At 43.9% G+C, this 27,367-nt stretch overlaps 5 protein-coding genes across 9 annotated transcripts in view; 3 read left to right on the top strand and 2 right to left on the bottom strand.

Annotated features, from left to right (window-relative positions):
* Position 1: 1 nt before the first annotated feature.
* Positions 2 to 13,203, bottom strand: CDC45 (cell division cycle 45). The gene is made up of 19 exons (XM_059485505.1): positions 13,070 to 13,203; positions 11,626 to 11,685; positions 11,222 to 11,314; positions 10,621 to 10,758; positions 9,876 to 10,034; positions 8,899 to 8,954; positions 8,258 to 8,306; positions 7,539 to 7,600; positions 7,096 to 7,146; positions 6,005 to 6,124; positions 5,540 to 5,671; positions 5,059 to 5,157; positions 4,658 to 4,819; positions 4,316 to 4,454; positions 3,867 to 3,950; positions 3,289 to 3,407; positions 2,780 to 2,856; positions 1,666 to 1,732; positions 2 to 1,017 (listed from the first exon to the last, which is right to left on the bottom strand). The coding sequence occupies exons 1-18, from the start codon at positions 13,118 to 13,120 to the stop codon at positions 1,668 to 1,670; spliced, it is 1,716 nt and encodes a 571-aa protein (XP_059341488.1). The 5' UTR covers positions 13,121 to 13,203; the 3' UTR covers positions 2 to 1,017; positions 1,666 to 1,667.
* Positions 13,204 to 13,618: 415 nt separating this feature from the next.
* UFD1 (ubiquitin recognition factor in ER associated degradation 1) lies at positions 13,619 to 19,685 on the top strand. 2 transcript variants are annotated; one of them, XM_059485311.1, is made up of 12 exons: positions 13,619 to 13,712; positions 13,837 to 13,969; positions 14,679 to 14,711; positions 15,100 to 15,221; positions 15,526 to 15,656; positions 16,060 to 16,132; positions 16,626 to 16,694; positions 17,223 to 17,288; positions 17,570 to 17,617; positions 17,971 to 18,059; positions 18,412 to 18,493; positions 18,901 to 19,685. In XM_059485311.1, the coding sequence occupies exons 1-12, from the start codon at positions 13,710 to 13,712 to the stop codon at positions 18,973 to 18,975; spliced, it is 924 nt and encodes a 307-aa protein (XP_059341294.1). In that variant the 5' UTR covers positions 13,619 to 13,709; the 3' UTR covers positions 18,976 to 19,685. The 2 variants fall into 2 exon arrangements, with proteins under 2 accessions (XP_059341294.1, XP_059341295.1); XM_059485312.1 differs by having other exon boundaries at positions 13,633 to 13,712; positions 13,837 to 13,943.
* Positions 19,686 to 20,073: 388 nt separating this feature from the next.
* Positions 20,074 to 21,489, top strand: C18H22orf39 (chromosome 18 C22orf39 homolog). Its single transcript, XM_059485382.1, has 3 exons — positions 20,074 to 20,142; positions 20,243 to 20,410; positions 20,983 to 21,489. Exons 1-3 carry the CDS (start codon positions 20,116 to 20,118, stop codon positions 21,106 to 21,108), a joined length of 321 nt encoding a protein of 106 aa, XP_059341365.1. The 5' UTR covers positions 20,074 to 20,115; the 3' UTR covers positions 21,109 to 21,489.
* A 193-nt stretch (positions 21,490 to 21,682) lies between these two features.
* On the bottom strand, positions 21,683 to 24,493 carry MRPL40 (mitochondrial ribosomal protein L40). The gene is made up of 4 exons (XM_059485380.1): positions 24,402 to 24,493; positions 23,770 to 23,853; positions 22,611 to 22,766; positions 21,683 to 22,262 (listed from the first exon to the last, which is right to left on the bottom strand). The coding sequence occupies exons 1-4, from the start codon at positions 24,446 to 24,448 to the stop codon at positions 21,953 to 21,955; spliced, it is 597 nt and encodes a 198-aa protein (XP_059341363.1). The 5' UTR covers positions 24,449 to 24,493; the 3' UTR covers positions 21,683 to 21,952.
* A 279-nt stretch (positions 24,494 to 24,772) lies between these two features.
* The window catches only part of LOC132081561 (protein HIRA), a 32,241-nt gene continuing 29,646 nt past the window's right edge, over positions 24,773 to 27,367 (top strand). For 2 of the 4 annotated variants that reach the window (XM_059485370.1, XM_059485371.1), the window contains exon 1: positions 24,773 to 24,948. In XM_059485370.1, coding sequence (XP_059341353.1) covers positions 24,912 to 24,948 — 37 coding nt within the window. In that variant the 5' untranslated portion in view covers positions 24,773 to 24,911. Of the gene's footprint in view, positions 25,018 to 27,367 lie in introns of all 4 variants that reach the window. The other 2 variants (XM_059485367.1, XM_059485368.1) reach the window with 2 other exon arrangements.

Here is a 27,367-nt window from a genome sequence, read left to right on the forward strand (position 1 = left end):
CTTCTTTGAATAAAAATAGATAGTTTAATTAGGTTGTTGTTGGCTACATTTAAATCACATTTAATATTAAATTAATCTGTATTAAAATATGTACAAAGAATGATGTAATGATACATAACCTCTATGTATTTGTTACAATACATGAAAACATTGAAGTCACAGTGAATTCAGACAAACAATTCCAGCAGAAGAGCATTCCACATGTACACATATACACAGCAGGGTGAGGCCAAGGAGCCATTTCATGACCAAAGTAAAATGAAATCTGCAATGGAACAGGATAAGCTACTCTGTCAATATTTATAGTGCTACACTCTACACAGAGTTATCATAGTGCTTCAGCCTCCTTCCAGGAAAACTATTCCCAGAGTCAAGCTACAAGTGACAATACAGTGTCACAATGCATGACTAAAAAGGCTTTATTGATGCTGGCATTCCCTGGATTTTTCATTTGGTATTTGGCAGTTGCTCAGTATTTGGATTTTAAAAACCCTGAAATCTAAAAACTCCTCTCACAAAACAAGTCTTTCAATTAAACTACAAGACTTCAATCTGATAATACTAAAAAGCATTTTCAGCATTCTAGAACTTCAAGGAGAGTTTCAAATAGTTTGATTTAAAAAATAAAAAGCATTCAAGACAATTTTAAAAGTACAATTGAACAGCAATATAAATATGGAACTTCAAAACCTATTTTTTGTGGTCAGTCAACAACTGAACATCACAATAGTACATCTACTAATAAAAGCAAGCTTGATAAATAGAAATCCAATGTACAAATACCAGGTGACAGCCTTTGCCATTACCAGGGTAGGATGTTTAGACAAAGATGTGTTCAATACCTCTGTGCTGAGATCAAAATCCCTTTGACCTCCTAAAAGGCATAAAAACACCAGTCCAGGCTTGCACCAGTACCTAAGACACACCAAAACTGCAGCACCATGAACTTTGGAACATCCAAAATCATTTCAGAGGGTCTCATCCTCAGCTTCCAGCACAAGGAGCCAAAAGGCACCACTGCACAACAAGAGCAGAAGACAAAACAATCAGTAGTCAGAGGGTAAAGAAAGGAACAAATGGATGTAGAAATCCTGTGAGCCATGCATGCCTCTGCTGTCTAACAAGCTGCTTTGGACCAGTGTGCAGCTACTTGACAACTACAAATAAATTCTTACATCCCCCTCTCTGTTCCAGGTAGAAACTGCACACCAACCTAGGCTACAACCCTAACACTGGGAAAGAAAAATGCAAATTCTGCATTAACATCAAAGCCAGTGGCACTGCTGTGGCCAAAATTCCATCCTGAGCTCAAAGAAGCCATCAGAATTAAATGTCAGTAACAGAGGAACAGCTACAATTAACCAATATTTCTCTCACAACACAAACTCCCTTTCCACCATGAGTTAAAAAGGCACAAAAAGTTAGGAACAATGACAGAGAAGCTCAGGGATGATGAAACTTTTAAATAAATGTCTTAAGGATGAAAAAATCTTGCTTTCACATTGTCTGCCTCCTCCTCCAAAGGAAAACAGTTGTCTTTGTAAGAAACTCTTAGCTTCAATTTATATTTTCACTAAAAGTTGCCATATTTAAAAAAAATATTCTACAGACAGTGGCAGGTTACTTGATTTATAATAATTTTTAAAGCAATCCTTAGTGTCTTACCTTTAAGACAAGAGAGAAATGAGTGCATCCAGAAACTTGCTCCGATCTTCTGTTTTCAATTCAATTACTAAAATATGAAATATTTTATTACAGATATACCAGATATCACCAGAAGATATACCAGGTATCTTCTCTTGAAGAACAATAAGCCTGAGTATACCAATTTATATTTTTACCCATCTTTAAGAAGGAGAAGCAATTTGAACAAAATGCAAAGGACATTGTTTATTTTGTGTTTAAATATTAGCAAACTAATCCACAGGTGCTTGTTGCCATATTTTCTGAAAAATCCCTTTGTCAGGATTTTTCTCCTGAGAAGCTGAGAAGCCTCAGAGGAGAAGAAAAACAATCATTCTCTGCTGCTGTGGAATGCAACAGGTGCATCTTTGATTAGTTTCATGTGGTTTTTAATTAATGGCCAATCACAGTCCAGCTGGCTCAGACTCTGAGTGGCACGAGCTTTTGTTATCATTCCATTTCTATTCCTTGCCAGCCCTCTGATGAAATCCTTTCTTCTATTCTTTTAGTATAGTTTTAGTATATAATTTTCTTTTAATATAATATAAATAATAAAATAATAAATCTCATCTCTTCCCTCGTCCTGGGAATGAGCACCACCACAGGTGCTCACTCCACAACAGTGCAGGCACTTCTTAAATATAAGAATATTTCTGATTATGTTCAACATGCATAGATAGATATTGTTTAAAAAGCCTCTTTTTTTTTAAGCATGGGCAAGATAGGCTGATTTCACTGCTAAAGTATCCCATCAATAGCACACTGCTAAATTTAAAGCCTTCACAGACAACATCAAGGACTGTGAAGGGCACAATGTGCAAACCATCAGGGCATGCAGAACACAGACTGAGAAAGCCAGGCTGGGTGCCCCGTGCTCTGTGCCAGGGCTGGGTGCCCCGTGCTCTGTGCCAGGGCTGGGTGCCCCGTGCTCTGTGCCCCGGCTCGGTGCCCCGTGCTCTGTGCCAGGGCTGGGTGCCCCGTGCTCTGTGCCAGGGCTGGGTGCCCCGTGCTCTGTGCAGAGGAAGGCAGGCCCTGAGCACGGCCGAGCCTCCCGCGGGCCGTGCCAGCACCGCCCCCTGCGGGCCCCGCTACTCACTGGACATCTGGAAGTGGTTGTGCAGCGTCCGGGAGCTCGTGCTCTCCGCAGCCTTCTCGAAGGCTCTTCCAAAAAAGCTGAGGCAGGAGCAGAAATACGGATGAGTGTCACGGGAAAGGATGTTTACTGAGGTAGAAGCAAGGAACTTTCTCCTGGCTGAGAGGAGGAAATGGATTCCGGATGTTTTTGCAGGTGCTGTGTATTCAACACACACCTCACTTATTCGCTTGCAAAAATTTTTACATTGGAGGCTTTTAGAAATGAAGTCATGGGCCATATAGTGAACTGTTTCCCTCTTTTAAGAGGGAAGGAAAAGAAAAACCTTGCAAGGATTGCAAGATCCTGCTTGAAGATCTGTATCCTCTCTCAAAGTATCCCATGCACACAGTATGCAGAAGGTGTGTTTTTGAGAAGGATACCATTCAAGTAAACATAATCAGTGTTAAATAGTACAGGAAAGGTATATTTGCTTCAGAGACAGGTTTAGAACTTGTAAACACTTTTCTTACTTCTTTTTGTCTGAGCTTTCTGTCTCTGGAGGAATCCCCACCATGATCACAGTTCCCTGTTCCACATCCATGGGTGCAGCCATGACCAGGGGCAGCAGCTTGCAGCGCTTGTTTTTTGTCTGGAAGTCAGAAAATCTCTGTGTTACACAAGGTCAGAAAGCAATTTAATATCAGCTCTCCATGTGAGATAGCATTACAAATAGCCACCTAAGGATACACATATTCTGCAGTTCAAAGAAGGTGGTTTCTTTACAGGATATCTTAATTCACTGTTCCTTACAGTAAAAGTTACTTTAAGGACTAATAGAAATTTCAGTGATGCACTCCCTCAAAACTTACAAAATTACACAAATGTTTAGATTGTTATTATCTTGGTAATGAAAACTCAATGCTATGAAGTCTCCAGATAGGTACCTTCCCTACAGCAGTATTCACAAATATGCTAAAATCATCCAATTAGGAGAAAATTGTTAATAGTTTCCTCTAATGCTTTTAATAATCAACTGCAAGTATCTGACAGCACAATTAGAACTACACCAGCCAGAAGTTTGTGAGTCAAATGCTTTTGATTTACTTACAGAGCAAACAAAGGATTTCAGTAAGTATTTACTAAGCAGACATAGAGACACTGGTTTGGAAAACAGTTTCACATCTGGTGTGCCCTAGGAAAAGAAGAATTATTTTAATTACAGCCCAAGATGATTCTTACTCTTACTTAGTTTTATTGTCTACTAACAAGTCTAGAAGCTGTGTGTGGCTCAAAGAACACTAACAAGAACCATTTCAATACAGGTTGAGCTCACCCAGCTTTGCAGCAAAGCCCTCTCCCCTTTATGAGGGGTGATTCTGCCTTTGGGAGTTCAGAGCAATGTCAATATTGACCCATCAGAGGACAGCACTGCACAGAGATATTGGTTCTTTCTTACAGAGTAATTCTTGCTGGGCCAAGCACTTAGGGCAACTGTTATTCAAGGATGATACAGCCAAAAAGGAGAGCCAAATGAGAGGCCAAACACACAATTCTGACCTCCATGAGGGAGCAATAAAGAAATGGCCCCTGGGAAATGACAAGGTTGGTGCAAATACAGCTGGCCACTGTCTGCTGAATGGCACGTAGCTGCTTTTTGGCCAGGTCCAGTCCTTGGTGCAGCTTGTCCAGGTTACCTCTGCAACAAAAAGAATATAAATAGACACTTCCATAGTACAAAAAAGTTTTTCACATAAAAATTATATCAAAATACTATTCACAGGGATATTCTGGGTTTTTTATTCAATAGCTTATGAAGCAACAATTCATATTTTAGATCCATAATCCCAATACATTTGCCTAAATAAAATTGCAAATACTGAAGAAGAATATTTTCAGTACCTGGAAAGACTGTCCAAAGCCTTAATGAAATTAGTTGTTTCAGGCCCCTCTTTCTCTATGTTCTCCATGAGAGAAGTTGTTGCATAAACTATGTCACTTGCTGAGAACTTGTTCTTAAAGCCAAAGTGAATACTGAAAGTCTGAACTCGCAAATCTTTCATTCTGCAAAATGAAATAGACCCAGGAAAACTTATTTACATGATCAACAGTCTCCCCAGTTTGTTAATCTTAAGTACATGATGACAAACCTTATACTAACATTTGCAACAAATCCAGCCTTACTTTGTCAATCTAAGAATCATATTTTTAAAAACAACATATTAGATCATCTTCATACAAAAATATTTGAACTTAATTGAAAAGTATTTTCAGATAAAACATTTGTATTTAAAGCAATTTACCCAAATTTGTTTGCAGATTCTTCAATCATCTCCCGAAGATTTTCTTTTAAAGACATGTCCATGGAATTAAACTTCTGTTTCACTTGTTTCAAGGGCAAACTAAGAACAGGAGGAAAAAAATTCATTGACAGGTATGCCAGAAGAAACAAGTATTTTGCCTTTTTCTCATAGGATTTTTAAAATTATTAGATGATTTAACAAGGTTAAGTCTGGCTAAACTTGTATGCATTTGTTTTTTCAGTCATTGAAAAGTGAATACAAGGAAGTAGAGGTTGCTTTACTGAGCTGCCATTCCATAAAAGCATACAGCAAATGTTCCTTGTAAACCAATACACAAGTTGTGTAACTCAGAGACACTGCCACCTATTCAGAACCCCACAATCATATTTAAAAGCTGACAGCTTGAGTACTTGCCAGCTATATTCTGAATATTTTCCTGTAACTCATTTAAAAAAAAATGATCCAAATTTCTATAACTCACCCCATGTCAGCCAAAAACTCCTGGAGCCTCTTCTGCCCTTGCACAGACCAAAGCTTGAGGCTGGCAGAGGTGTAGCAGGTGTTGCAGAGACTTTCATAGAGAGACCAGTGCTGGTACAGTGCCAGGCGCAGGCTGAGCAGGAGTTAAGGCAAATAACTGCAAACACAAATATCCTCTGACCCTACAAACTCCACCAGCAGGAAAGGATTCAGCTGCCCTTACATATTGCATAAAATGCAGTGAGAAGCTCAGGTGATGTAACCCAAGAGCAGCAATGGTGACTTGTAAGCAGTTCAGAAAGGTTAAGCTGAACTAAAGCCCCACAAGCAGCTGGAACAGAGATTCATCCACTATAAAACATTTCCCCTTATTTTATTTCCACTCTAAGCAGAGATGGTGCTGGCATTTTTTTTTTCCTAGATAAAAACCCCAGAGGGGTTCAGCCCAGAGCTTCTTTAAGGATACTCATACTCAAATGCAATTCTCATGCAGTCAATGGACAGGGAGTTCTCCTCGTCCTCGTTGCGGTGGTTGTGGCGCGACACGTGGCGCTGCAGGACCCCGATGTCAGTCACGTACTTCATCCTGCAACACAAACAGTCTGCCACTTCCCCTGCTGCCTGGCAAGTTTTCTTCTTGATTACAAGAAAATAATAATCCTTCCTAAAGTCTACAGCATGAAAACGTGAAAACTGTAGATACATTTTTAAACCCTCCCAACTCGTTAAATAATTATTGAAATATTGAAACATTATTTCAATAATTCACCAATTATTGAAAAATTGAATATTTTTTCAATATTCATCTTTTTACCCAGGCAATTAAAATTAAAGAACCAAAACCCCCAACCAAACAAAAACAGCCCACCAAAAAGCCACAACCAAAACAAAAAGAAAACCACAAAAAACCCAAAACAAAACAATACTACAAAACCAAGCAATAGACAGACCAAAGAAATCAGAAATATCTTGTAGCAAATTACAAGATAAGTGTAATATACTATTACACTTATCTATTTGAAAATGTTCATGTATTAGTGAAAATATAACACCAGAATTAAAGTCTACACATGTAATACTAGAATTCTGATCATATCTAGTAGGAAATAAAAAGAGACAAAAATATTTGAAACTTCTTATCTAAAACTGTAAAGAAACCTGGAAGATACAGAACATACAAAAGTTTCTTCCTTTAATAAATACGTATCAAGTTCATGCTCAGGTAAACTACCATTAATCACAATTTCCTCCCAGATTAGAAGTGATTGATTTATAATTTTGTGAGAAAAAAAAAGTTAGCTTAAAAATCTAAGTAATAGAAAATAATCTTTTAAATAAATACATTCCTATCTTTGGAATGCAACAGATCACATTAAGGCATTAATATATTTAATATCACTGTTAATTACTTCTTTCTGTTAGAATAATACCCTTATGTTTCCTGATCTCTACTAATTGCTGCTAGTTACTCCCAAAAATAAAATTTTGTAAGATAGACAAATAAATATGAAAGATTAATAATAAAAGAATAAACTTATAAAAAAAAAACTTTCTTACTGAGTGATTTTATCTTGGACCCACTGATCTGTTAAGCCAACAATAGCCCACCTAAATTTTTTTTGGAAAAAAAGAAATAGAAAAAAAGGTTAAACCAACAGTATTCCAATAGGATATATTATATTTAACCCTCTAACTATGTAATAGAACAAATCAGAAACATTGTTTACCAGCAATACAGAAAAGTTAATAACAAAGTTATCTACTACTACTATTCCCTCTTTTGCAGACATACACAATATTACCAATCTCTTTTTTTCCATGCAAAATCTGTTGTTGCTTTTAATTAATTTACACAGATGCATCCTCTAGTTGAAGACAAGTATCCTCCCCCAAAAGAAACTGGAATCTCATAGAAAAACAAAATAATTTTGGGAACCATGCCTGCCTTTGTGGCAAGTTTAAGCTTCCAATCTCAACAGAAAATGATGATGGGAACCTACCACAACATGTCATTCAAATCCTTAGACATTATCCATGCCAGATCAAACATCACCATTGCAGACTGCAAAAGAGAGGAGCAAAAAGACAAATGAACACAAGACACAGTTCAGTAAACAAACAGAACAGCTCAATCTGCCCAGTCCTAGCACGTTCCTAAAGCCCAAGAAATCACCCTGCAGTCTGACAATCTGCCAGCTCCTTCCCAAGATCTTAAGTAGAAAAATATTCTAGAGAGCTCTGTAAACCTGCATTATACAGAAAGCAAAGAATTAAATATAAATAATCAGAGAGGCCAAATGACAGAAAGAACAGTTTGATGCCCTAAGTGCTGTGTTTGGGATATCCTGACACTCGGAAATACAAAAAAACAACCTCCCTACATGCTCAAGCCTTTTTGGTGACTATTTTTTAAGTAGATACCCTTGCAAAGATTTAAAAGAAGCCATAAAACATTAGACTAAGTTCAACTACATATATATATATATATATATATATATATATATATATATATATGTATATATATATATATATATATAAACTGCATTATATATATACACAACACTAAGATATAAAAATGCAAGATACAATAATATTATTATATTGAATAGTATTATTAGACAATTATATAATTGTAATAGATAATTATAACATTGGATATTGCCCAATTACTTTTACACTGTCACCTTAAAGTTTTATGGCAAACAGAGTTTATACTTACCGAGGTTCCATGGTATTCATATTGCTCATAATCAAAAAGAATTTCTCGTCTAAAATGGAAAAAAAAACCAGATTTGACTAAGTGGGGAACTGGTCATTGCAACAAATTAATTAAAAAAAAAATCCAGAAATGGTGATTAATATTTAAATTTAATTTAAGCAATTAAAAATATTAAACTTGGGCCAGAAATTGTTTATCTGCAAGGCCATTAGACTTTAGTAATAATATGGAAACCACACTGAAATGTACTCATAAAGCAAAAAAGAAAAATAATTACATCACTATTCCTCAAATCCCATTTTATCTGATTTGTTCCTGCTCATTCCTATTGACTACAGTGGGATTGTAAAAAGTAGAAAACAGAAGGACAAATTTCAACCCAGGACAGACAAGATAAGAATATTACAGCTGTTTGAAGTGAGCCAATGCACCTATTGGTACTCAAATTTTAAATTACTATTCACAATTTCCTCCATTTAAAGTTTATCTTTATATACTAAATCTCTCTCAACTTTCTAAACAAGATTATAACCAAAGCATCTTGCAAATCACAGTTTGTTATCTTGTGTTTGTATTCTTAACACGATTTTAATAACAAATGAAAGAAAAAGAAGCAACATAAAATAAACCCATTCACACACCTGCGGGCTTCCCATTCTCTCCTTTGTCTCCTTTTCATTGTCCTCTCTATTACCTCCTGTAAATTAATTTCCAGGATGTTAAAAAGCTAGAAAAAATATTCTAATAGATTAGCATCTAGATACCTCAATTATTAAACTTTAATTTTAAAAATGTAATTAAAATTTCCATTAAAAATATTTCTCCTACTTTTAAAAAATTTGCCATTAATAATATGTAATGAGAAAAGCATTACCAAAAATATTGCCAAGGAGCACACATAAGATTTTTGTGAAATATTTAACAGATCTGAGAAAAGCTTTTGTGTATCTGTAATTTTCTTTTGAATTGGATAGCCCCTTTGGCTAAGGTAGTGCCTTTTCAAATTACTAGGAAAAAAAAAGCACAATGCTAATTGGAAGATAACAAAGATAACATGAAATATATAGTAAATCTAAGGTTGTCTTCATATTTAGTTGTCCCTTAATGTTGCTGGTCCCATGCCTTTTTTTGCTTTTGTAATATAAATAGGAAATATGCTACAAGTAACATGGCAAATTAAATTTCATGTGCACATTTAATAAACTTTTGTGAGTTTACTGCTACAAGCACAGATAAAATGCATTGCTAAACTATTTGTGAGTTTGTATCTTCTCAAACAGGTTTTTTGTAAAAGGAGTTAATATCTAAACAAATTCTACTGCTACACTGCCAAGCCCACATATTAGGAGATGGATCTCTCCAGTTCACTGATTATACAAAGAATTATGCATAAGTAAGTTCAAACAGTTCAAAAATTTGTTTTAGAGAAAATATTTGTGTAATTCAGATAAATATTTTGTTAATGTGAAACTACATGTTGTTGTAGATTATTTTTAAATCTTGCACTTGGATTTGTGACCTAAGGGAACACAATTTTTAAACTCAAATATTCCTATGATGTAAAATATATGTAATAGCAGAGTTCTTTCTTCCTTTCAGAAGAGAGCAGTGAACAAACCTCCTCAAACCGTCTGCGCTTCTCCAGGGGCTCTGAGCCACCACTTTCATTCTCTGAGTCCTCTTCCTCCTCCTCCTCCTCCTCCTCCTCCTCATCTCTGAAGATGTCATCATAAGCAGGAACATCGAGATCATCCTCTTGCTTGACCAACAGCTTAATCTAGCAAGGAGAAAGCTGTTCTTTAGAGTAAGTATCTTATTTAGTGAGCAAAATGCACTCCTACTTAGAAAAGAAACTAAAAATTCATTTAGGCTGTATTAATTCCTGGCATAACAAAACATAACATTGGTTTTTAACACAAATACCACACTGATTTACTGAAAATAAGAGTAAAAATTCATGTTCCTTTGTTAGAGCATTATTGAAAACATTATCATTTTAATGCTTGTTAAAATAACATAATTTGTGCTTAATACTTTAAATTCTGGGTGCTGCTAGATGTTGAGAAATAATACATGTCAGATTCTGAAGGGATGTTTATCCTCTGATTTATGGCAGTTTGATTTACAGCAAAAAGATTAACAGGTGCTTACTACTGACAACTACCACATTGCTGACATTAGAGATTTCACTGCTGGAAAAAGGATTTTTTCTGGTCATGTACATTATTACTTCAAATATTTATTTATTAATGCTGCTTTCTGACCTACAAGCTAACATTCTAACCAGCTTTGCAAACACAGCAAAGCACTACACTGCTCACCACCACTGTGGGGAGGTTTTTATTATGAAAGGGAAGTTTTACCTGTGTGTCATTGTAAACATTCACTACATTGATGGGTCTGTGACTGTCACATACAAAAAAAAAAGTGTCTTCTTCAGGCTGCAAGATTTCCAGGAGGTCTACATTGGCACCACAATTAATAAGAACAAAGTATTTGAACTGTAATGAAAAGCAGAAAAAAAGGAAGCAGCTCATTACTTAAATTGCCAGGAGACATGGAAAACTGAAAATACATTTACAAAACCTACAGAGCACTCATCATTGCCAAAACTTGTGTTTACTCTCTGATATTTGATGTCTCTGAGGCAGAAATTTTTTTAAGGCAAAGTACACAAAATTCAAAAATCCCAAAATTCAGGGATGTTGGATATTCAATACCAGGACCTTTATATCTCATAATTTGTGCAAACTTCATTTGACTCTATCAACATTATAGCACATTTTTTGGAGGTGATGTTAAAAACTTGAAAAGTTTATTACTGGTGGGTTAAATTGTAACCACAGTTTGAAGAAACCAATAATAATAATGAGCTTAAGTGTTGATATTTTAAACTGGGGGAGGGAAGCAGTTTATCTTAACAAAAGATGAGCTACAGCTCAAAAATTTTCTAGTATTTTTCACCTGATCTTTATGCTCCAGAAAGGCAGTTTCAAGCTCTTGCCACCCAGCCACTGGCACGAGTGTGTATTGCACATGGTCACACTGAAACAAAGCCTGCAAGGAAGGAACAGCTGTGAGCAGAGGGGAGGGGAAGCAGGGAAACAGCCTCTCTGCAATTCTACACCAGGCTGTGACTCTGTTCCACACAAACCCTTAAAATAAAGACATCTCATCCCAAATGACAAATCTATGTGATCTCTGAGACTGGGAATTACCAGTTTGCAGTGTCATAACTCATGGAAACAAATCTTGCAGAAGCAGATTAAAGCTTCCCCCTCTCCCCAGCTCACACCCATGTACAGCATCCCAGGGCATCCATATTTTCTCGTGCTGTCAGCCTGCAGTGACAATGAACCCAGACTTACTTGGAGTATTTTACAAGCACATAATGCATCAACATCTGAAGCAACAAGAAGAAGAACACGCTGTAAAAACAACAAAATAATAGCATTAATAGAGGTGCCAAATAAAGCATGGTGGTACATGAAATGCATAGAACACTGACATCACATAGAGATCATCACAAGCATAAAACAAGATTGCTTCTGAGTGGACACTGCAACCAAAATTAACCAGTTTGGATAACTGTCTATATTAAAAACAAGCAACTCCACATACTCAAAATGGGTCAGCTCCTTTAGGGATATGTTATTACACAAACTCCTCTGAACCTCACATATTTTTGAAGTTTCACACCTAGTCAAGCCCTACAATTATTTTCATCGTGTTTAGAACGGCTTTTGTTTTCAGCACAGATCTCCAATTTTGACTAAAAAAAATATGTAGCAAAAGCAAGGCAACTCAAGAAATAAATTCTTTCACCTAAATCAAAGCTGGCTGCTATTTTTGGTGGGGAGGGGACAGTGAGAGGTTGGTTGGCTCGGATTTTGTTTGTTTTGCGAGTGTTGTTTTAGGTCTTAGGGGAAGGGTGTTTTGAGATTTTGCTCACAGCTGGAGAAATTAAGATAAATGCTTTCATTTGCACAGTCCATAATACCATTTCATTGGTAGAAATGCCAAAAGACTGTCCAACAAAAGCTTCACCACCTTACCACAGCGAACGGAGCTAAGCAAACCCTGGGTTCAAAATACAAATAGCAAACAGATGTGCTACAAGATTGCAGGAAAACCATCAAAGATCGCAGAAAACAGTATTGAGTGTCTGGGCAAATAACACCAAAACGGCTAGAAAGATATTAAACTAAACTAAAGTTCAGAGACGACATTGTTAAGCATGAGATCCAGAACACACAAAAACACTTTTGCAGAAGGAGGCGAACCGTCAGTGAAATCCCTGTCGAGACCTCACGGCGCTGACGCTGCTTTGTCCCGGTTCCCAAGGGTAGGGAAGGGGAAAACACCCGGGAAAGGGATTTTTGACCACCCGGAAAAGGGATCTTTACCACCCGGGAAAGGGATTTTTGACCACCCGGAAAAGGGATCTTTACCACCCGGGAAAGGGATTTTTGACCACCCGGAAAAGGGATCTTTGCCATCCGGGAAAGGGATTTTTGACCACCCGGGTGACCGCCGGACCTCGCCCTCAGCGCGGCCGCCCGGCCGGTGCTCCCCGCCGCCGACCCCCGCCCCGCAGCCCACGGAGCGGGGCCGGCACCGCCCCAGAGCACCGCAGCCCTTCAGCCGCTTCGCCTCGGCCGGTTCGCCTCAGCCGCCGCGGGCAGAGCGGGGACGCCCCACACCGACCCTACGCCGTGAGGCGGCGGGAACCGCGGCAGCCCAGAGCGGGGAGAGCCCTAGGGGAGGCCGATCGGGGGCCGGCCCGGGCCGATCACGGCGCGCTGCCCGCACCTGGGTGACGATCACATCGTAGAACTCCCGGCGGCAGTCGGACACGAACATGGCGGGAACGGGCGCACGGCGGGAACGGGCGGCAGCCGCAGGCCGCGCCCGCTCAAACTGGGCGCCAAAGCAGCGCCGCGTCTCATTGGTCCGCGCCTCAGAAGGCGCTGGCCAATAGGAACGCGCTCACCCCGCCTCTGCAGGGCGATCTGGCCAATCCTTTCCGGGGCTTCGCCAATAGGATGGGGAGAAGGCGGTGACGATACGCGCTGCTGACCAATCCCGAGAGGGCTCCGGCCGGAAGCACCCTGCTGGGTATTGTCGCCGTGTCCGCCATCTTTGCTAAGGGCGCGTTGCTGGTTTTGCCAATAAACGGAGGTCAAAGAAGAGGCGGCAGGGTCGCGTCAGCACCCGGGGACCGAAGAGAAGCCGAACGGGCAGAAGGGGCTCCCGGCGATGGCCGCCTCGGAGGGCGCGAAGGCCGGGCTTCCGCCCTCACCCGCAATGGCCGGGCGGGCGGGCGGCGCGCGCGGCACGCTGGGAGGGGCGGGGCCGTGGGTGGGGCCCGGCCCAGCCCGTGAGGCGAACGAGCGGCGCTGGCCCGGCCCGGCCCGGCCGCCCCGAGCGAGCGCCCGCCGCCGCCGCAGCCATGGTGAGAGCGGGGGGCGCCGGGGAGGGGCCGCGTCACTTCAGGAGCCCTCAGTGGGTGCGGTGACAGTCGGTGTGCTGTAGATACTGATGGTCGCGTTCTCCTCTGTGTTGTTTTTCCTCTCTAGTTCTCCTTTAATATGTTTGACCACCCCATCCCCCGGGTGTTCCAGAACCGTTTTTCAACCCAGTACCGCTGCTTCTCGGTGTCCATGCTTGCCGGACCTAATGACAGGTCAGATGTGGAGAAAGGCGGGAAGAGTATGTGCATGTTTTATTTTGACTAATAAACTGTTGGCAGTGTTTGTGAATAGTGTCGAGTGTCGCAGCTTTTGGCCGAGGCAGCGGGAATATTGAAAACACGGTGACAGAGCAGCCTGGGTCGGGCTCTGAGGAAGTAGGATGGGTCATGTTCCCTTGCATTGCTCGGTAATTAAAAGTGTTTATCAAGTGAGTCGGGGTTTATGAGTATTAGAAGGAGAGAGACTTCATCTATAGTTTCCTGTTACAATCTTGTATCTAGTGTGAGCCACGGAAGTTTATGGTTAAGGAGTTTCTCCTCCCCACCGTGTTGCACTTCATTTAATTTGTATAAAGAAAGTAAAAGACTGGCCAACTTTAATTTTCAGGCTGTCAGAATGATGCTATGTTGTTTTGAGTTGGTATCGATTGAAGAGCACCTGTGAGCCCTAACAAATAAAGTTAGCTTTGGGAAAAATTTTCTTAAGTAAAAGTAATGTAAAACCTTGTCTTCTCTTTTATTTTTCCCTGATTATAATCCTGAAATCTCCACGTAGCGAGATATTTGTCATGACTGCTTCTACTGAACAGTCTAAAACTGAATTTTTATATTTTAGGATCTGCCCTTTTTTTAAAAGAGATTTTAGAGAAAGGAAGGATAAAATTGTGTGTTATGTACTCTTGTATGGATGTACTTTTCCTAATTTTACATTCTTATTCATTTCTGCAGTAATTATGCCACCATCAGCTTTGGATCAACTCAGTAAGTGAATACTTTATTCTGGAATAACAACATTAGAAATAGGAACAAATGTGTATTTTAGTTATCTATTTAAGTCTTAAATAGACACTGAGAATAATCAGTTTAAAAATGTATTTTAAAGGTATTTTCTCTGTCAGAATTCATGGGGCTTGTTTACCTTCAGGTACAGCCATCTGAAGTGTTGGGCTCCCTGAGCATTTAAGGTTCTGAGTTCAGTGCCACACTGGATCTGTGTGTCTGCTTTCTGTGTAGCTTTGAGCAGTTGGGATAATGGGGTGAGGGGTCTCCTATGGTCTGGCCCATTCTCTTGGTGATGTTTGATCTCTGAAAGCTTCAAAATGTGCTAGGGGCTTTTAACAAACAAAACTCTTTTCTCCTTTCTCACTAGGCCGCCTTAATATCACTTACCCCATGCTGTTCAAGCTGACCAACAAGAACTCAGACAGAATGACTCACTGTGGAGTGCTGGAGTTTGTGGCTGATGAGGGCATCTGTTACCTTCCACACTGGGTGAGCTGCCTCATGCTGGACTGTCAGAACCTGAAAAGTAGGATTAGCAAGTTACCAAGTTAATATTAAGGAGGTGGAATATTTCCTGTGCCTGTCTCTGCTGGTCATGTTCTACAACAGCCTTCAGTTCTGGCTCAGGCTCTCTTCTGCAGAAGTTTAACTTAGCAAAGCAGACTGCTTTTAATGTGCACCTGACTGTTCTTCCTGAAATTGAATATACACCAGAGCTGATATGTACAGGAGAGAGATTTGAAAACATCAGACACATTGATTGGGCTTTGTGTGTTTGTTTCCATTCTTGCAGATGATGCAGAATTTGCTGCTGGAAGAAGGAGGCCTGGTGCAAGTGGAGAGTGTGAATCTGCAAGTTGCTACTTATTCAAAATTCCAGCCACAAAGCCCAGATTTTCTTGACATCACCAATCCCAAAGCTGTGTATCCTTCCTATTCAGTTATGGAATAAGGGGAAAAAATGTCTTCCAAATTGGAATGATGAAACAGAGCGAGCTTTTCATGTGTGCTCATACATTTGCTGTAGTCCATGGCCACTGCTGCTGCTCCTGCAAACAGAAGGGATGGGGAGCTGATGTACAGGCTGTTAAACCAGGGAGAGGCTGGTGATGTGCTCTGAAGAAGGAGTGTTGTCTTAAAATCCAATGAGTTTTGAGTGTCCCTTTGAAGAACTTATACATCCTAACATTTCCTAAAATCCTGTCTGCAGTACTGATGACTTTTAAACCATGTTTGAGAAACTAAGGATTAGAGGTCTACAGTATGGTGACTTTAAGGCTTTGATGTTTTACTGAAAACAAATATTTCATCTTAACATACTCCAAAGACTGGAAAATGCATTGAGGAACTTTGCCTGTCTAACTACTGGGGATGTGATTGCCATCAACTACAATGAAAAGGTACAGTGTAGGGTTGAGGGCTGTAGGCTAAGTTCAGTTGTTGGATGTTGGTACTAAAACAATCGACCCAGAGCTGTGCAGTGTTTGGACAAATAATCCCACATGGCAGATTTCACAGTTGGCTTTCTATTGGAGTGAAAATGGAGTCAGCTAAGTCTTTTTCTGAGCTGCTGTTTAAGTTTCTTTGGACTCACAAGAAAATAAATGTTTGTGCTGTTGAAGGTTTTACAAGTCAAAGGAAAGAATTTATCCTAAATTCAGAATTTGTTTTCAGAACTACAGGTTAAAGTACAGTAAGAGTGCAGCAAGGTTCAGTAATGTGTACAGAAGCCAGAGAGGCTTCTAAGTTAAAAACTTTTGCTTTTCAATTCTCTAGAGACCCTGCAGTATTGAGTCCTCAACCTAAAGAATACTTCCTTCAGGTCTGGAGGGAAAGGTTTGATGTGCTCTCCTTACACATAATGCAATCTTCAAATGCCTCTGTCTGTTTCAGATCTATGAGCTTCGGGTGATGGAGACCAAACCAGATAAGGCTGTGTCCATCATAGAGTGTGACATGAATGTAAGTCAAAGCTGATGGGGAAAGTCTGCCCTAGCTGTGTCCCCCAAGAGGAGAGGGCACCTGAGCAGTGACAGCTCTGCACACCCAGCCCAGCTGGTGCTGCAAGAAAGGTGCAATCCCTGGGGCAGGGAAGGTGACTCACTTGGGAGTGCTCATGTGCCTTGGTAACCCCATCTGTGATCCTGATTGGCACTTCATGTACTTCAGGTGACTGCAGAGCTCAGAATTTAATGTTTAGCTTTGGCATGTTTCATCTGAGTTTTATTTAATAGCCTTGTCTTTACTCACACTCCAGTGATATTGTGGAGATGTTCTACTGCTCTGTTTCCATTTCATGCTAAGGTTCATTCCTAGGAGGCTTGGCCTTTTTTACTTCTGAGTTAAAATGTTTAACAACCAAACCTTAGTTCTTTTTAGATCAAATGTAGTGATAACTGTTCATGGAGTTTTGAGGAATAGTAGTATAAAGCTTATGATTTAAAGAAAAATATTAATCATAGGTTTTTTTCATGCTTCTTGTGTAAATAGGTGGATTTTGATGCTCCTTTGGGATACAAAGAACCAGAAAGAACTGCACAACATGAAGAGTCTGCAGTATGTTAAACTTTTGTTCTTCCAAAATGCATTCCCTAGAAGTCACTATTGATTGTGGGAGGAGTGCCAACATACATTTTTTTATTTAAACAAGTTCTTAGGGGGAAATTTTACTTACCAGAAGCTTTTGCATGTGTTATTTAGGGGACTGCTGTTTACCAACTGATGTTTTGGGAGAGTGATTGTTCTGAAGTTTTGTTTGGTCAGAAATACTTGGAACTGTTTTCACGTCATGTGCATGTGAGAACAGAGACAAAATGAATTTGTTTTTTCCCTCTCAGGATGTGGAGACAGACCACAGTGGATATGTGAGCGATATAGGATTTCGTGTAAGTGCCCTGTTTCTGCTGGTTTCTGAATGCTGTAAAATGGTGAGGGAAAGTTGTGCTGAACAACTGCAAAATAATGGTATCTGTTCTTAGAGATGCTTGTTATTTAACTGGCAAGTGCCTAGGACTGTTCTGTGTGATCACAGCCAGGTGCAGCATGACTTGCTGTCTGCAAAGGGCAGATGGGAGACTGAGATAGACCCCTAGACCCACAATTCATCAGCTTCTATATACCAAAAAGATGATGAATTGAAAAACTAAATAAAAATTGCTGTAAGATTTTACAGATAAAACATCCTTGTGCAGTGGGCTTTCAAATGCCAGTTCAATTAAAACTGATTTTGTATCCACAGGCATTCTCTGGATCTGGGAACAGATTGGATGGCAAGAAGAAAGGTGTGGAGCCCAGTCCCTCACCAATTAAACCAGGGGACATCCGAAGGTATGTCTGCATCATTCACTTGTAAACCAGTGCAGGATCAGTGTTTGAGCAGAGTTTGGTTTTTTCCCTGCTCCTGCAATATAAACAAACTCATTTTATCATGAGTTTGCCTTAGAAAATAGACTTTCTTATCCACAGGCTAATGGAAACATGCCTGTGGCCAACCTTCCACAACAACTCCAGTATTTGATTATTTGCTTCTTCAGAAAACAATTCAGTGGTTTAACTCTGGAGCTATTTAGAAATGAAAATGTGCAGTCAGTGTTGGTATTACACTGACAGACACAGAGGAGCTCTCTCTGTGTCAAATTTAACAGTATATAAACATAATATTTTTATGCTTCTTTTCCAGAGGAATTCCCAACTATGACTTCAAGATCGGTAGAATCACATTCATTAGGAATTCACGTCCACTGGTCAAGAAGGTGGAAGAGGTAAATAAGGTTGAATCCTCCCCAGTTTTGCACAGAATCAGGACATTAGAACTAAGATCCAAGTTTGTGGTGCCTCTCTCTTTCCCCTTGTTTTTTGTACAGCATGCTTCCTTTGGAAAGTAGCTGTTTAGAATGGTTTGAGTCACATGAAGCAGCCTCTGATGTCCTTGTTACTGATGGAAGGAGATTGGCCTGGTGTCAGTTTATTCAGCCAGTTGGCTGAAAGGTCACCAAAATGCTGCTACTTTATTTTCAGGAAGAAAGTTATTTTTATCTACATTAGGGATGTGAAATGTCTACAGTCAGTGGCTGCTCTGATGGAGTATTCTTGCTAACAATTGTTCAGCTTTCATCACACACAAGCAGTGAGCCAAGAGGTAAAACCTTTTTTCCCTTTCTTTTCCCAGGATGAGTCTGGAAGCCGCTTTATTGCCTTTTCAGGAGAGGGGCAGTCCCTGCGCAAGAAAGGAAGAAAGCCCTAAGCTGTGGTACCTTCAGCTAGTTAGGGGGAAAATAAAATAACAGTTGCAGCATCTTGGATCTTAATAATTGCAGTTGAGAGATCGTTTTACAACACAGGAGCACTTAATAGGTGTTTTGGCTTCATGTTTAGAGCTGGAGCTGTCAGTTCTGGGAATTTGGAAGAAGCTTTTTGTATGCGTTGTAGAGAGGGGAACACAGATCTCTGGTAAACCTGAGAAGCAAAACTAACAAGCTCTACCTTACTAAGGGTCTGGTTCTTAGACTACATCTTCCCCACATCTCCTGAGTGATGATGATCTCATGTTGCTCTGTGCTTGGTATTTTCCTCCCTTTATATGTATTTTGCCACAATTTCAGATCAGCTTTTTGGTGTGGTGCAAATGAAGGGTGACTTTGGTGTTTAGGATTTTAGTGCAGGGAGTCTCTTTGAGCTTAGCTTCAGGTGTTGGGTTATTAATCATTCTAAGCAAACCCCCTGTAACTGCTTTTTATATTTATAATTAATAACATGCCTTTTAATAGTTCAGATACTATAACGTAGCGTAGCAATCTCTTGGCACATGTAGGGAGAGGAGGGACCCATCTGCACTGCCCGGTGCCGCTTTGGAATGGTGCGAGCGTATCCTGTGCGCCCTCTCGTCTGCCGGCGAGCGTACCGGGGTGCAACCCTGCGCTCTCCTGCGAGCCCGAGTAAAGTTCCTCGTTCCCAGCTGCGTGCCCGTGTGGTGATTTGGGACCGACCGAGGGCCGGGGGATTTTCGGACCGGCCGAGGGCCGGGGGCTGCGGGGCGACCCCAGCGCCTCCCCGGGCAGCGCCCGAGCTTGCGGCCGGCGCTGGTCCCGTGCGCCAGCCGCGCAGCCATTGGCTGCCAGGCCGGGGCCGCTCTGTGCCGCCCCTCGCCATTGGCTGCCGGGACAGAGCCGCCCCTCACCATTGGCTGCCAGGCCGGGGCTGCTCTGTGCCGCCCTTCGCCATTGGCTGCCGGGACAGAGCCGCCCCTCACCATTGGCTGCCAGGCCGGGGCCGCTCTGTGCCGCCCTTCGCCATTGGCTGCCGGGCCGGGGCGGTTCTATGCCGCTTCTCCCCATTGGCTGCGGGTGCCGCCGTAGGCGCGGTGGCCACTGGCGGCGGCGGCGGCATGGAGGGCACGGGCAGCTCCTGGAGGGTGAGCGGGAGCGGGGCCGGGGAGCATCGGGGTCGGGCGGGTGGCGGGACTCGGTTCAGCCCGGCGGGACTCGGTTCAGCCCGGCCATGTCCGTCCGCAGCCGCCGCGCTCGTGCGAGGATTACTGGGGGGAGTGGAAGCATTGCCGCGGGCTGCGCCACGCCTTCCACCACTACTACGCGCACGGGGAGCTGCCGGAGTGCAGCCGCTGGCGGGAGGACTACGAGGCCTGCCGAGCCTGGGAGAGGGACCGCTCCCCCGCCGCGCAGGTACCGGCCCCGCTCCTGGTCCCGCTCCCGGCCTCCCGGGGCTCTCTAGGCCGGGGCTGCTGGCACTGAAGCCCCGCAGCCGCGGCGGTTGGGGAGGGTTTGGAAATGCCGGAGGTGGGTCGGGTTATCTTAAAATCCAGTGAAGGACCCAGGGAGAATTTTCAGCTGTGAAAGCTCTTGATTTCTGTTACGCTGACATTTCCTTCCTAAAATAAAAATCCGCCACCTTACAGAGCAAAGGCATTGCTGGTGTGTCTGGAAATGCCCCCGGCTCCAGCCCCGGACACGGGACACCCCCAGCCCTGCAGCGCGGGCTCCAGCCCAGCTCCTCCCTCCCGCCAGCCAGGACAGCTTCTGGCGAGTTTCCTTTCTAACTTAGGAGCCAGAGGCAAAATATAAATATTATTTAGTTAACAACTTGTATTCTGGCTTACTTAGATAACATTTAGCACGTCTGCTTAAGCATGATAAATATTTATTCTTTTAGCTCAGATGTTCACGGCAGGAAATCAGCTCTGTATGACTGGAACATCCAACACTATTACTGAAATATTTTTTTTCCTGTATTTCAGGAAGCTTTGTGCAAGAGTGAAAGAACTCGAGTTATGGAAAAACAGAAATATGCTCCAGTGTGGAAGCTCAGGAAGAGCCCACCATCTGACTGGTATCTACCACTTGACCACGACAAATCAAATTAACAAGACTGTTTTCTGTGTTTGGTCAGTAACATAATACACAATTCAGAATTATGCATTTTTTTTCCCTTCTGCATCATCTTGAAGTTATTCAGCTGTACCTCTGCCCTACAATACTTTAGCACTCACTCAAAAATTCTGAAATTTTATTTAAACACTGAATATTTTTAAAAGGAGATTTGAGGGGCTTAATTTGGTTGTGGTCTTTTACTGTTGATTTACATAGCAAGATTTCATTTCAGCAGGCATCTTTCAAATTAATGCATACATGCTCTAGCTATGAGGGCCTCTTGCCCTACCAGCTGGCATTGAGCACTTCTGGAACAAGGTACCCACCCCAGACCTGCCAAATGGGGAAAAAAAAAAAAAAAACAAAAAAACAAACTAGCTAGGACTCTTCCTTGCTGGCTCAGGACAATCCCAAACACTGGCATTTAAAGGACATTTCCCAGAATCAGGGTTGTGGTGGTTGAAGAGCTTCTCACCTGTGGGCTGCACACCCTGGAACTGCTCTCCAGTGGTGCTGTGTGCTGTGGGACTACTCAGAACTACTCAAAAATAAAGGTTTAAACGAATGTAGTGAGAGATCTGGTTTGTATTGGGGCAAACTCACAGAAACGTAGCTACAACAGTTACACGGCAATATGAGAAAAAAAAAAATTGGTTTTGCTACTATGTAAGGTCGAGTAGCTTTGCTAGGTGGATCATCATTAAAACACAGAGATACTTCATTTATTATTTTACAGTCACGTCCTGCAGTGTTGTAACCTGCAGGAAAAATTGTTTATTACTCCATTCTTCCTCCAGTCACTGAGCACCTCCTGGCACTGAAGCAGGAGCTCCCCTGTCACTGTGTGTACACCTTGGTGATGTCCACACACTTCCCCTCGGGGGGATCGTAGCCAGGAAGGGGAGGGGTGTAACTGGGTCCCTCCCTCTCGAAGGGGAAGAGCCCCTCGTCCCTCAGGATCGCTGCCTGGTACAGCTCCTCAGATTCCAGCTGCAGCTCCCTCAGAGCCTCCTGCTGAGATTCTACCAGGGCTTGAATTGCTTTCTTTTCTGCCTCATCTTGTTTCTGCTTAAACAAACACCACTTCTTCAGAAGTAAAACTCTTCTTTCAGACTCTTCAGGAGACAGAGCGGGAAGACTGCGGACCCTGATGAAGAGAAGGGTGACACTGTAATGGAGAAACAGCCTGACTCCAAAGACCAGACTAAGAAAAACAAAATGCCAAAACCAAAAATCCCACCACCAGGCAAAAACCCCCCACCAAAGCCAGAGAATACACTGAATTCACTAATAATTTAGTCAGTCTATGAGGTCTCCCAGTCACTCTAACAGGAAATGCACTGTTCTTCATTATTTTTAGCAAGAACAAATATTTCCTTTGCACATTTTGTCCTGATGGAGGTGGGCAAGGTTTTGTACCAAGGCTAGCACTGTGTTGCAGTTGTGCAGAAGGAAAAATTCACTGTGAGTGCAGGTGAAAGGCAGACCTACAGACCTGTTGTTCTCTGTGTACTTCAGTGGGGTTATAAAATCCTCAATTGGAATCAGTTCTGGGGCAGCTTTTTCCAACTTTTTAAGCTTTTTCTTCATACGCTCCTTCTGTGCTTGCTCTTTCTTCACATCCACTTTCTTTTTCTTCTTTGGTTGTGCTCTGCAAGGGAAATAGTAAATGCAAAGAGATTTTGTCCTTTCATTCAACACCAGCAACTTTCACTTTTTTTTCCCATTGTTTAATTTGTCTTGACACAAGTTCCAGCCATTAGCTTTATTCAAGTAATGTAATTTCCAGTGACATTTCTGCTGAGATTTTCTGCAGAGAGAACTGTAACTGCCTGGGAAAAGCAATTTTGTGCTGAACATCAGAATGACCTGGGGAAGTTCCACAAAAAATTGAATTAGAATTGTTTTAACTGGCTTAGAGTGCAGCATTGCAGGTTTATCATACAAGTGGGTTGTGCCAGAAAGGATCTTAAACCTCACGTGGTTCTCATCTCCTGCCATGGGCAGGGAAACCTTTCACTAGACCAGGTTGCTCCAAGCCTTATCCAACCTGGCCTTGAACAAATATTCCTCTTATTTCACATTAAAGAAGACCTCAAGTGGTTTTATACATGCTTCTGAAATTCCTGCATTTGGAGCCAAGTTCAGGCTGTAGATATTACATCTTCATGCAGATCTGAGATATCATGGCACACTCCACAAACACAGACTGACCCTCATTCCTGCCTGGCAGACTAAATAAACAACATTTATGGTGTGAAACAGCCCCGCTCCTAAGAGCTACCTGCGTATTTTAAATCAAGCTGCGTCAAAACAAAACACAGGCACTGAAATGTGGCACAGAAAGACACATGGGCTGCCTCTGCCTTCACAGCCAAGTGTTTCTGGTTCAGCCAGGCTTTCCCTGGTGTTGCCCAGCAGGGAATTCTGGAGCACTGCAGAAATCCCAACATTTGCAGCTGTGGTTGTGCTACCCACAAGCACAAAGTGGTAACTGTATCACCTCTGAACTCTCCACAGAGGCCAACAGTTTCCAACTGCTCTGGAAAGCAGAGCAGAGACTTAAACACGTACAGTTAAAGGTTAAATGTGGACTTGGGAAAATTTGTGTTGATGAGAACACTTCTGTGTGACTCCAAGAAAGCTGCACTCACCTCACAGGGAGGGATGTCCTGAACCCCAGCAATGAGCTCTGCCAGTGACTCCCTCGGAGCGGGACGCTCTGGGGCAGACAGGAGCTGCAGGAGGAAAAGCAACACAAGAATTGAGGAGGAACTGACTCGGGTGTCCTTGATTTTGCACAAGAGCTGCTTGTTATTCACATTTTACAGTGATGAGATTTGAACCATCTCTGGCCACTTCATTCATGGCAGGACACAGCGTTTTCCTAGAGATGATCTCAAACTCTTGAGCTGGGTAACCGATCCCGCATACGGACAGGTCGGTGTGAGCCCGCCAGGGTACCGAGGGGTGACGGAGATGCAGGTTTTGCATAGGTTAAAGCGGTTTTAGTTTTAAGCTCTGACAATGACCCCTCTGAGGAGCTGGTATGGGAGAGGTCAGACCACCGCCGTTCAGACCAGGAGGGCGATGCCGACTGTCGCATCTCTGCGGCTGTCACGGGAGGACGAACCGGCCCGGGTGCCAAAGCACCGACTTCTGCAGGTGCAGGCCCAGCCCGGGCCCAGCCCCAGGAATGGGCGGGAGCGGGCTGGGCAGGCACTGCGGCTAAGGGTCGCTTCCCCGGCTCCCTCCCCGCGGTCCCGGAGCGCGGTCCCAGCCCTACCTGAGCCGGGCCCCGCGGAGCCCCCGCGCCGCCGCCGCCGCCCACATGGCCCCGCGTGCGCCGCGCCCCCGCCGGCTGCGCTCCGACCCCGCGTTCCCCGTTCCGGAGCACAAACGTTCCGGGGGGGCGCCCTAGGCGGAGCGCCCGCCCCGCTCCGCCCGGCAGGGGGCGCCCGTGCGCGCTGCAGGGCGGGCGGCGCCTGGCGGGGGAACGGCGGGGTCGGGGGCGCTGTTTCCCGCCGGGCCGGTTAGGCAGTTGCCAGGCGCCGAGTTCCGGCCGTGCCGGATCGCCGGCGGCGCCGGGCGGGGGATGCGGCGGGGCGGCGGCGGCACCGGGACATGGAGCGGCGCTGAGGCGGCTCGGGCCGGCCGGGGGCGCGGGCACTGCGGCGCCGGGCGCGGGCCCATGGTGGCCGGCCGCCGCTGAGCGCCGCGGCCGCGGACGCAGCCCGGGCGGAGCCGCCCTGGGGTCCCGAGGGCGGAGGCCGGCGGGGGCCCCGGGCGGGGAACAATGAAGCTGCTGAAGCCGACCTGGGTCAACCACAATGGTGAGGGCCGGCCGGGCAGCAGGTGCCGCGGGCCGGCGGGGCAGCAGGTGCCGCGGGCCGGCCGGGCAGGTGCGGCGGGGGAACGGGCGGGCGGCACACGCGGGGGGCGCGGGGCGGGCGGAGCCTCGGGCCGCTGCCGGCGCTCCCGGGGCGGCCGCGGGTGCCGGAGCTCCGCCGGCCCGGGAGCGGCCGCTGCGGGCGGGGGCAGCGGCAGCAACAAGTCCGTGCCGGCGGACGGGAGCGGAGCCGGAGCTCTGGAGCCGGGCGGGTTCCCGACGGCGGCGTGGGGACAGCTCGGTCCCCGGGAGGGGGCCGGAGGGGACCCGGCCCGCCCGGCACGGCTCCCGGTGTGCGCTGGGGACAGCCGGGCATGGAGTGTGCGATGGGGACAGCCGGGCATGGAGTGTGCGATGGGGACAGCCGGGCACCGCCGCTCCCGGGCTCTGAGGGGACGCTGAGCTGATTCGGGGCCGCTCCGTGCTGGTGGAAGTGCAGGGGGAGTTTGAATGGAGAACAGCCCGTGCAGGGGTCGAGGTCCCCTCGGGATGAGTGTCCCGGCAGGATGAGTCGGTATCCATGCACTGCACTGACCGCCCGGCTCTCACATTGCTGACGCAAGTACAGCATTAAAAATCCTCCAATGCACTGAGCTGTGCTATCGTTCTCCACGGAGGGAAAAGTTTCTTCCAGCAGTTCTTTCAAAACAACTCCCTGAATTTATGTAGTGTCCTGTCTGCCAGTCCTCTGGTGATGTTGAAGTGGTGTGTGAGCTAAAACTGCTCACAGTGAGGTGTTGATATTGACAGAAGGCTTTGTACTTTCTCTGTGTGGCAAATGCAGGACAGCACCAGAGTTTATGTCATGTTTACACTGCTTAGGATGAACTTCCAGTGACAAGAAACCTGACACAAAGAGCTCACTTCTGTTTATGCAAGTTTTGCCCTCAGATTCATGGGTACAACTTTATTTCAGCTGCAGATTTTATACTCTGTCAGTGTATAAATGTCATTACCTGGGCTCATGTAGCTGATTGGTATCTAGAGTAAAACTAAGACCAGGTTATTTAAACTGGAAAAGTGTGCTTTGAGTTAAAACCCCAGGCAGAACTTTACAGCTGCCTTTCTGCATGCTTTGTGTTCTTTGTGTTCATGCTGCAAATGTTGATAACAATTTATGCCTCGAGTTGTCATTCATGTGCATCTTTACTTGGCCTGCTCTCCAGGGACTCTATAGGCAGCAGATGGACTCAACCTTGTAACCAAAGGTTGTACAAAACTGAAAAAAATGTGGAAGTGCTTTATTTGAGATGTTTTTTACATTTCTGCTTGGTTACTCTAAACAAATGTAGCATTTACATCTTCATCTCTGTAACTTCTTTCTTTAGTTTTTTAATGGGTGCAGCTTTTGCTATGGGTATTTGAAATCTGTTAGCAGTTTAGAAAACATCCAACCATTGCAGAGCACAGGCTTCAGCCAAGCAGGGCTTCATTTACAGAGCCCTGTGATGATGGATAATGCACTACAAAGGGCCTTGATGGTCCTGAATTTTATTCCCATTTCTGCCATCGACCTTTTGGGATGAGTTTGGCCAAGGCACTCCATCATCATTTCACCACCTGCAAAACAGGCATTTGCCACCAGCTCCATTTGTGAGGTGCTCTGAGGGCTGCAGAGGTGTGCAGGGCTGTGTGACAGTCACACATTGCTGTCCTTGGGGCAGGGAGGGCAGGATAAAAACCGGTGAGTTCAGTCAGCCTCTTGTGACGAGTCCGGGTTCCGGGTCCTCCAGGCATCACTGCCTGCCAGGAGTCTCCATCACCCCTCCTGGGCCTTCCTCTGGGCTCTGAAACCTCTCCAGAATTCACACTCTGTGCTGGAGACTCTGTGATGATTCCTATTCCTTTGATTTCTGCACAGACACACGGGGCTGCCTCACTGTTCTTGTTTGTGACTCCTGGCAGCAGAGCTGCCTCTTCCACACTCCAGATCCAGCTGCTGTAGTTCAGCCTCTTCCCACTCAGTTTTGGGAGTTTTGTTTTACTGAATGGACTAGAATGATGCTTCCAGGCATACATTCTCCAGGAGATAATAGACACTAGAAGTGAGTGTTGTAGCCAGGAAATCAGCACACCTGGGAATTGTGTGCTGCACAGCCCAGATGCTACGTGCTTACAGTAAAAGCACTTCAGCACATTTTGGTTCTACAGGTTTCTGCCTTGGAGTTGTTCATGTCACTTTTTCTGAGTGCTTATTGGAATTATTTCTTGCTCAGATGCGTTTTCCATAAGCTTTTCATGCCCTTAATGTAGATTAATTAGATTTTGCATGAAATTCTCATTATTGTTGTATTCTTCTCTTCCATGTGTCTTTGACTTAGAGCAAGGAGGAATATTCAGAAGTGCAGTCTAATGGTGGGGGT

The sequence above is a fragment of the Ammospiza nelsoni genome, chromosome 18, assembly GCF_027579445.1.
Source record: "Ammospiza nelsoni isolate bAmmNel1 chromosome 18, bAmmNel1.pri, whole genome shotgun sequence".
Lineage (NCBI taxonomy): Eukaryota > Metazoa > Chordata > Aves > Passeriformes > Passerellidae > Ammospiza > Ammospiza nelsoni.

What these genes read in the sequence shown, in the direction of transcription:
- CDC45 (XM_059485505.1), bottom strand. Translation starts at nt 13,120, where the DNA reads ATGTTCGTGTCCGACTGCCGCCGGGAGTTCTACGATGTGATCGTCACC. An exon ending in ATGAATACCATGGAACCTCG is followed by an intron (nt 7,601 to 8,257) that starts GTAAGTATAAAC and finishes TCTCTTTTGCAG; the next exon opens with TCTGCAATGGTGATGTTTGA. An exon ending in GAGTTTTTGGCTGACATGGG is followed by an intron (nt 5,158 to 5,539) that starts GTGAGTTATAGA and finishes TCCTGTTCTTAG; the next exon opens with TTTGCCCTTGAAACAAGTGA.
- UFD1 (XM_059485311.1), top strand. An exon ending in CCATCAACTACAATGAAAAG is followed by an intron (nt 16,133 to 16,625) that starts GTACAGTGTAGG and finishes TGTCTGTTTCAG; the next exon opens with ATCTATGAGCTTCGGGTGAT. An exon ending in CACAACATGAAGAGTCTGCA is followed by an intron (nt 17,289 to 17,569) that starts GTATGTTAAACT and finishes TTTCCCTCTCAG; the next exon opens with GATGTGGAGACAGACCACAG.
- C18H22orf39 (XM_059485382.1), top strand. Translation starts at nt 20,116, where the DNA reads ATGGAGGGCACGGGCAGCTCCTGGAGG. An exon ending in GCACGGGCAGCTCCTGGAGG is followed by an intron (nt 20,143 to 20,242) that starts GTGAGCGGGAGC and finishes GTCCGTCCGCAG; the next exon opens with CCGCCGCGCTCGTGCGAGGA. An exon ending in ACCGCTCCCCCGCCGCGCAG is followed by an intron (nt 20,411 to 20,982) that starts GTACCGGCCCCG and finishes CCTGTATTTCAG; the next exon opens with GAAGCTTTGTGCAAGAGTGA.
- MRPL40 (XM_059485380.1), bottom strand. Translation starts at nt 24,448, where the DNA reads ATGTGGGCGGCGGCGGCGGCGCGGGGGCTCCGCGGGGCCCGGCTCAG. An exon ending in CTCCGCGGGGCCCGGCTCAG is followed by an intron (nt 23,854 to 24,401) that starts GTAGGGCTGGGA and finishes TTCCTCCTGCAG; the next exon opens with CTCCTGTCTGCCCCAGAGCG. An exon ending in AAGTACACAGAGAACAACAG is followed by an intron (nt 22,263 to 22,610) that starts GTCTGTAGGTCT and finishes TCTCTTCATCAG; the next exon opens with GGTCCGCAGTCTTCCCGCTC.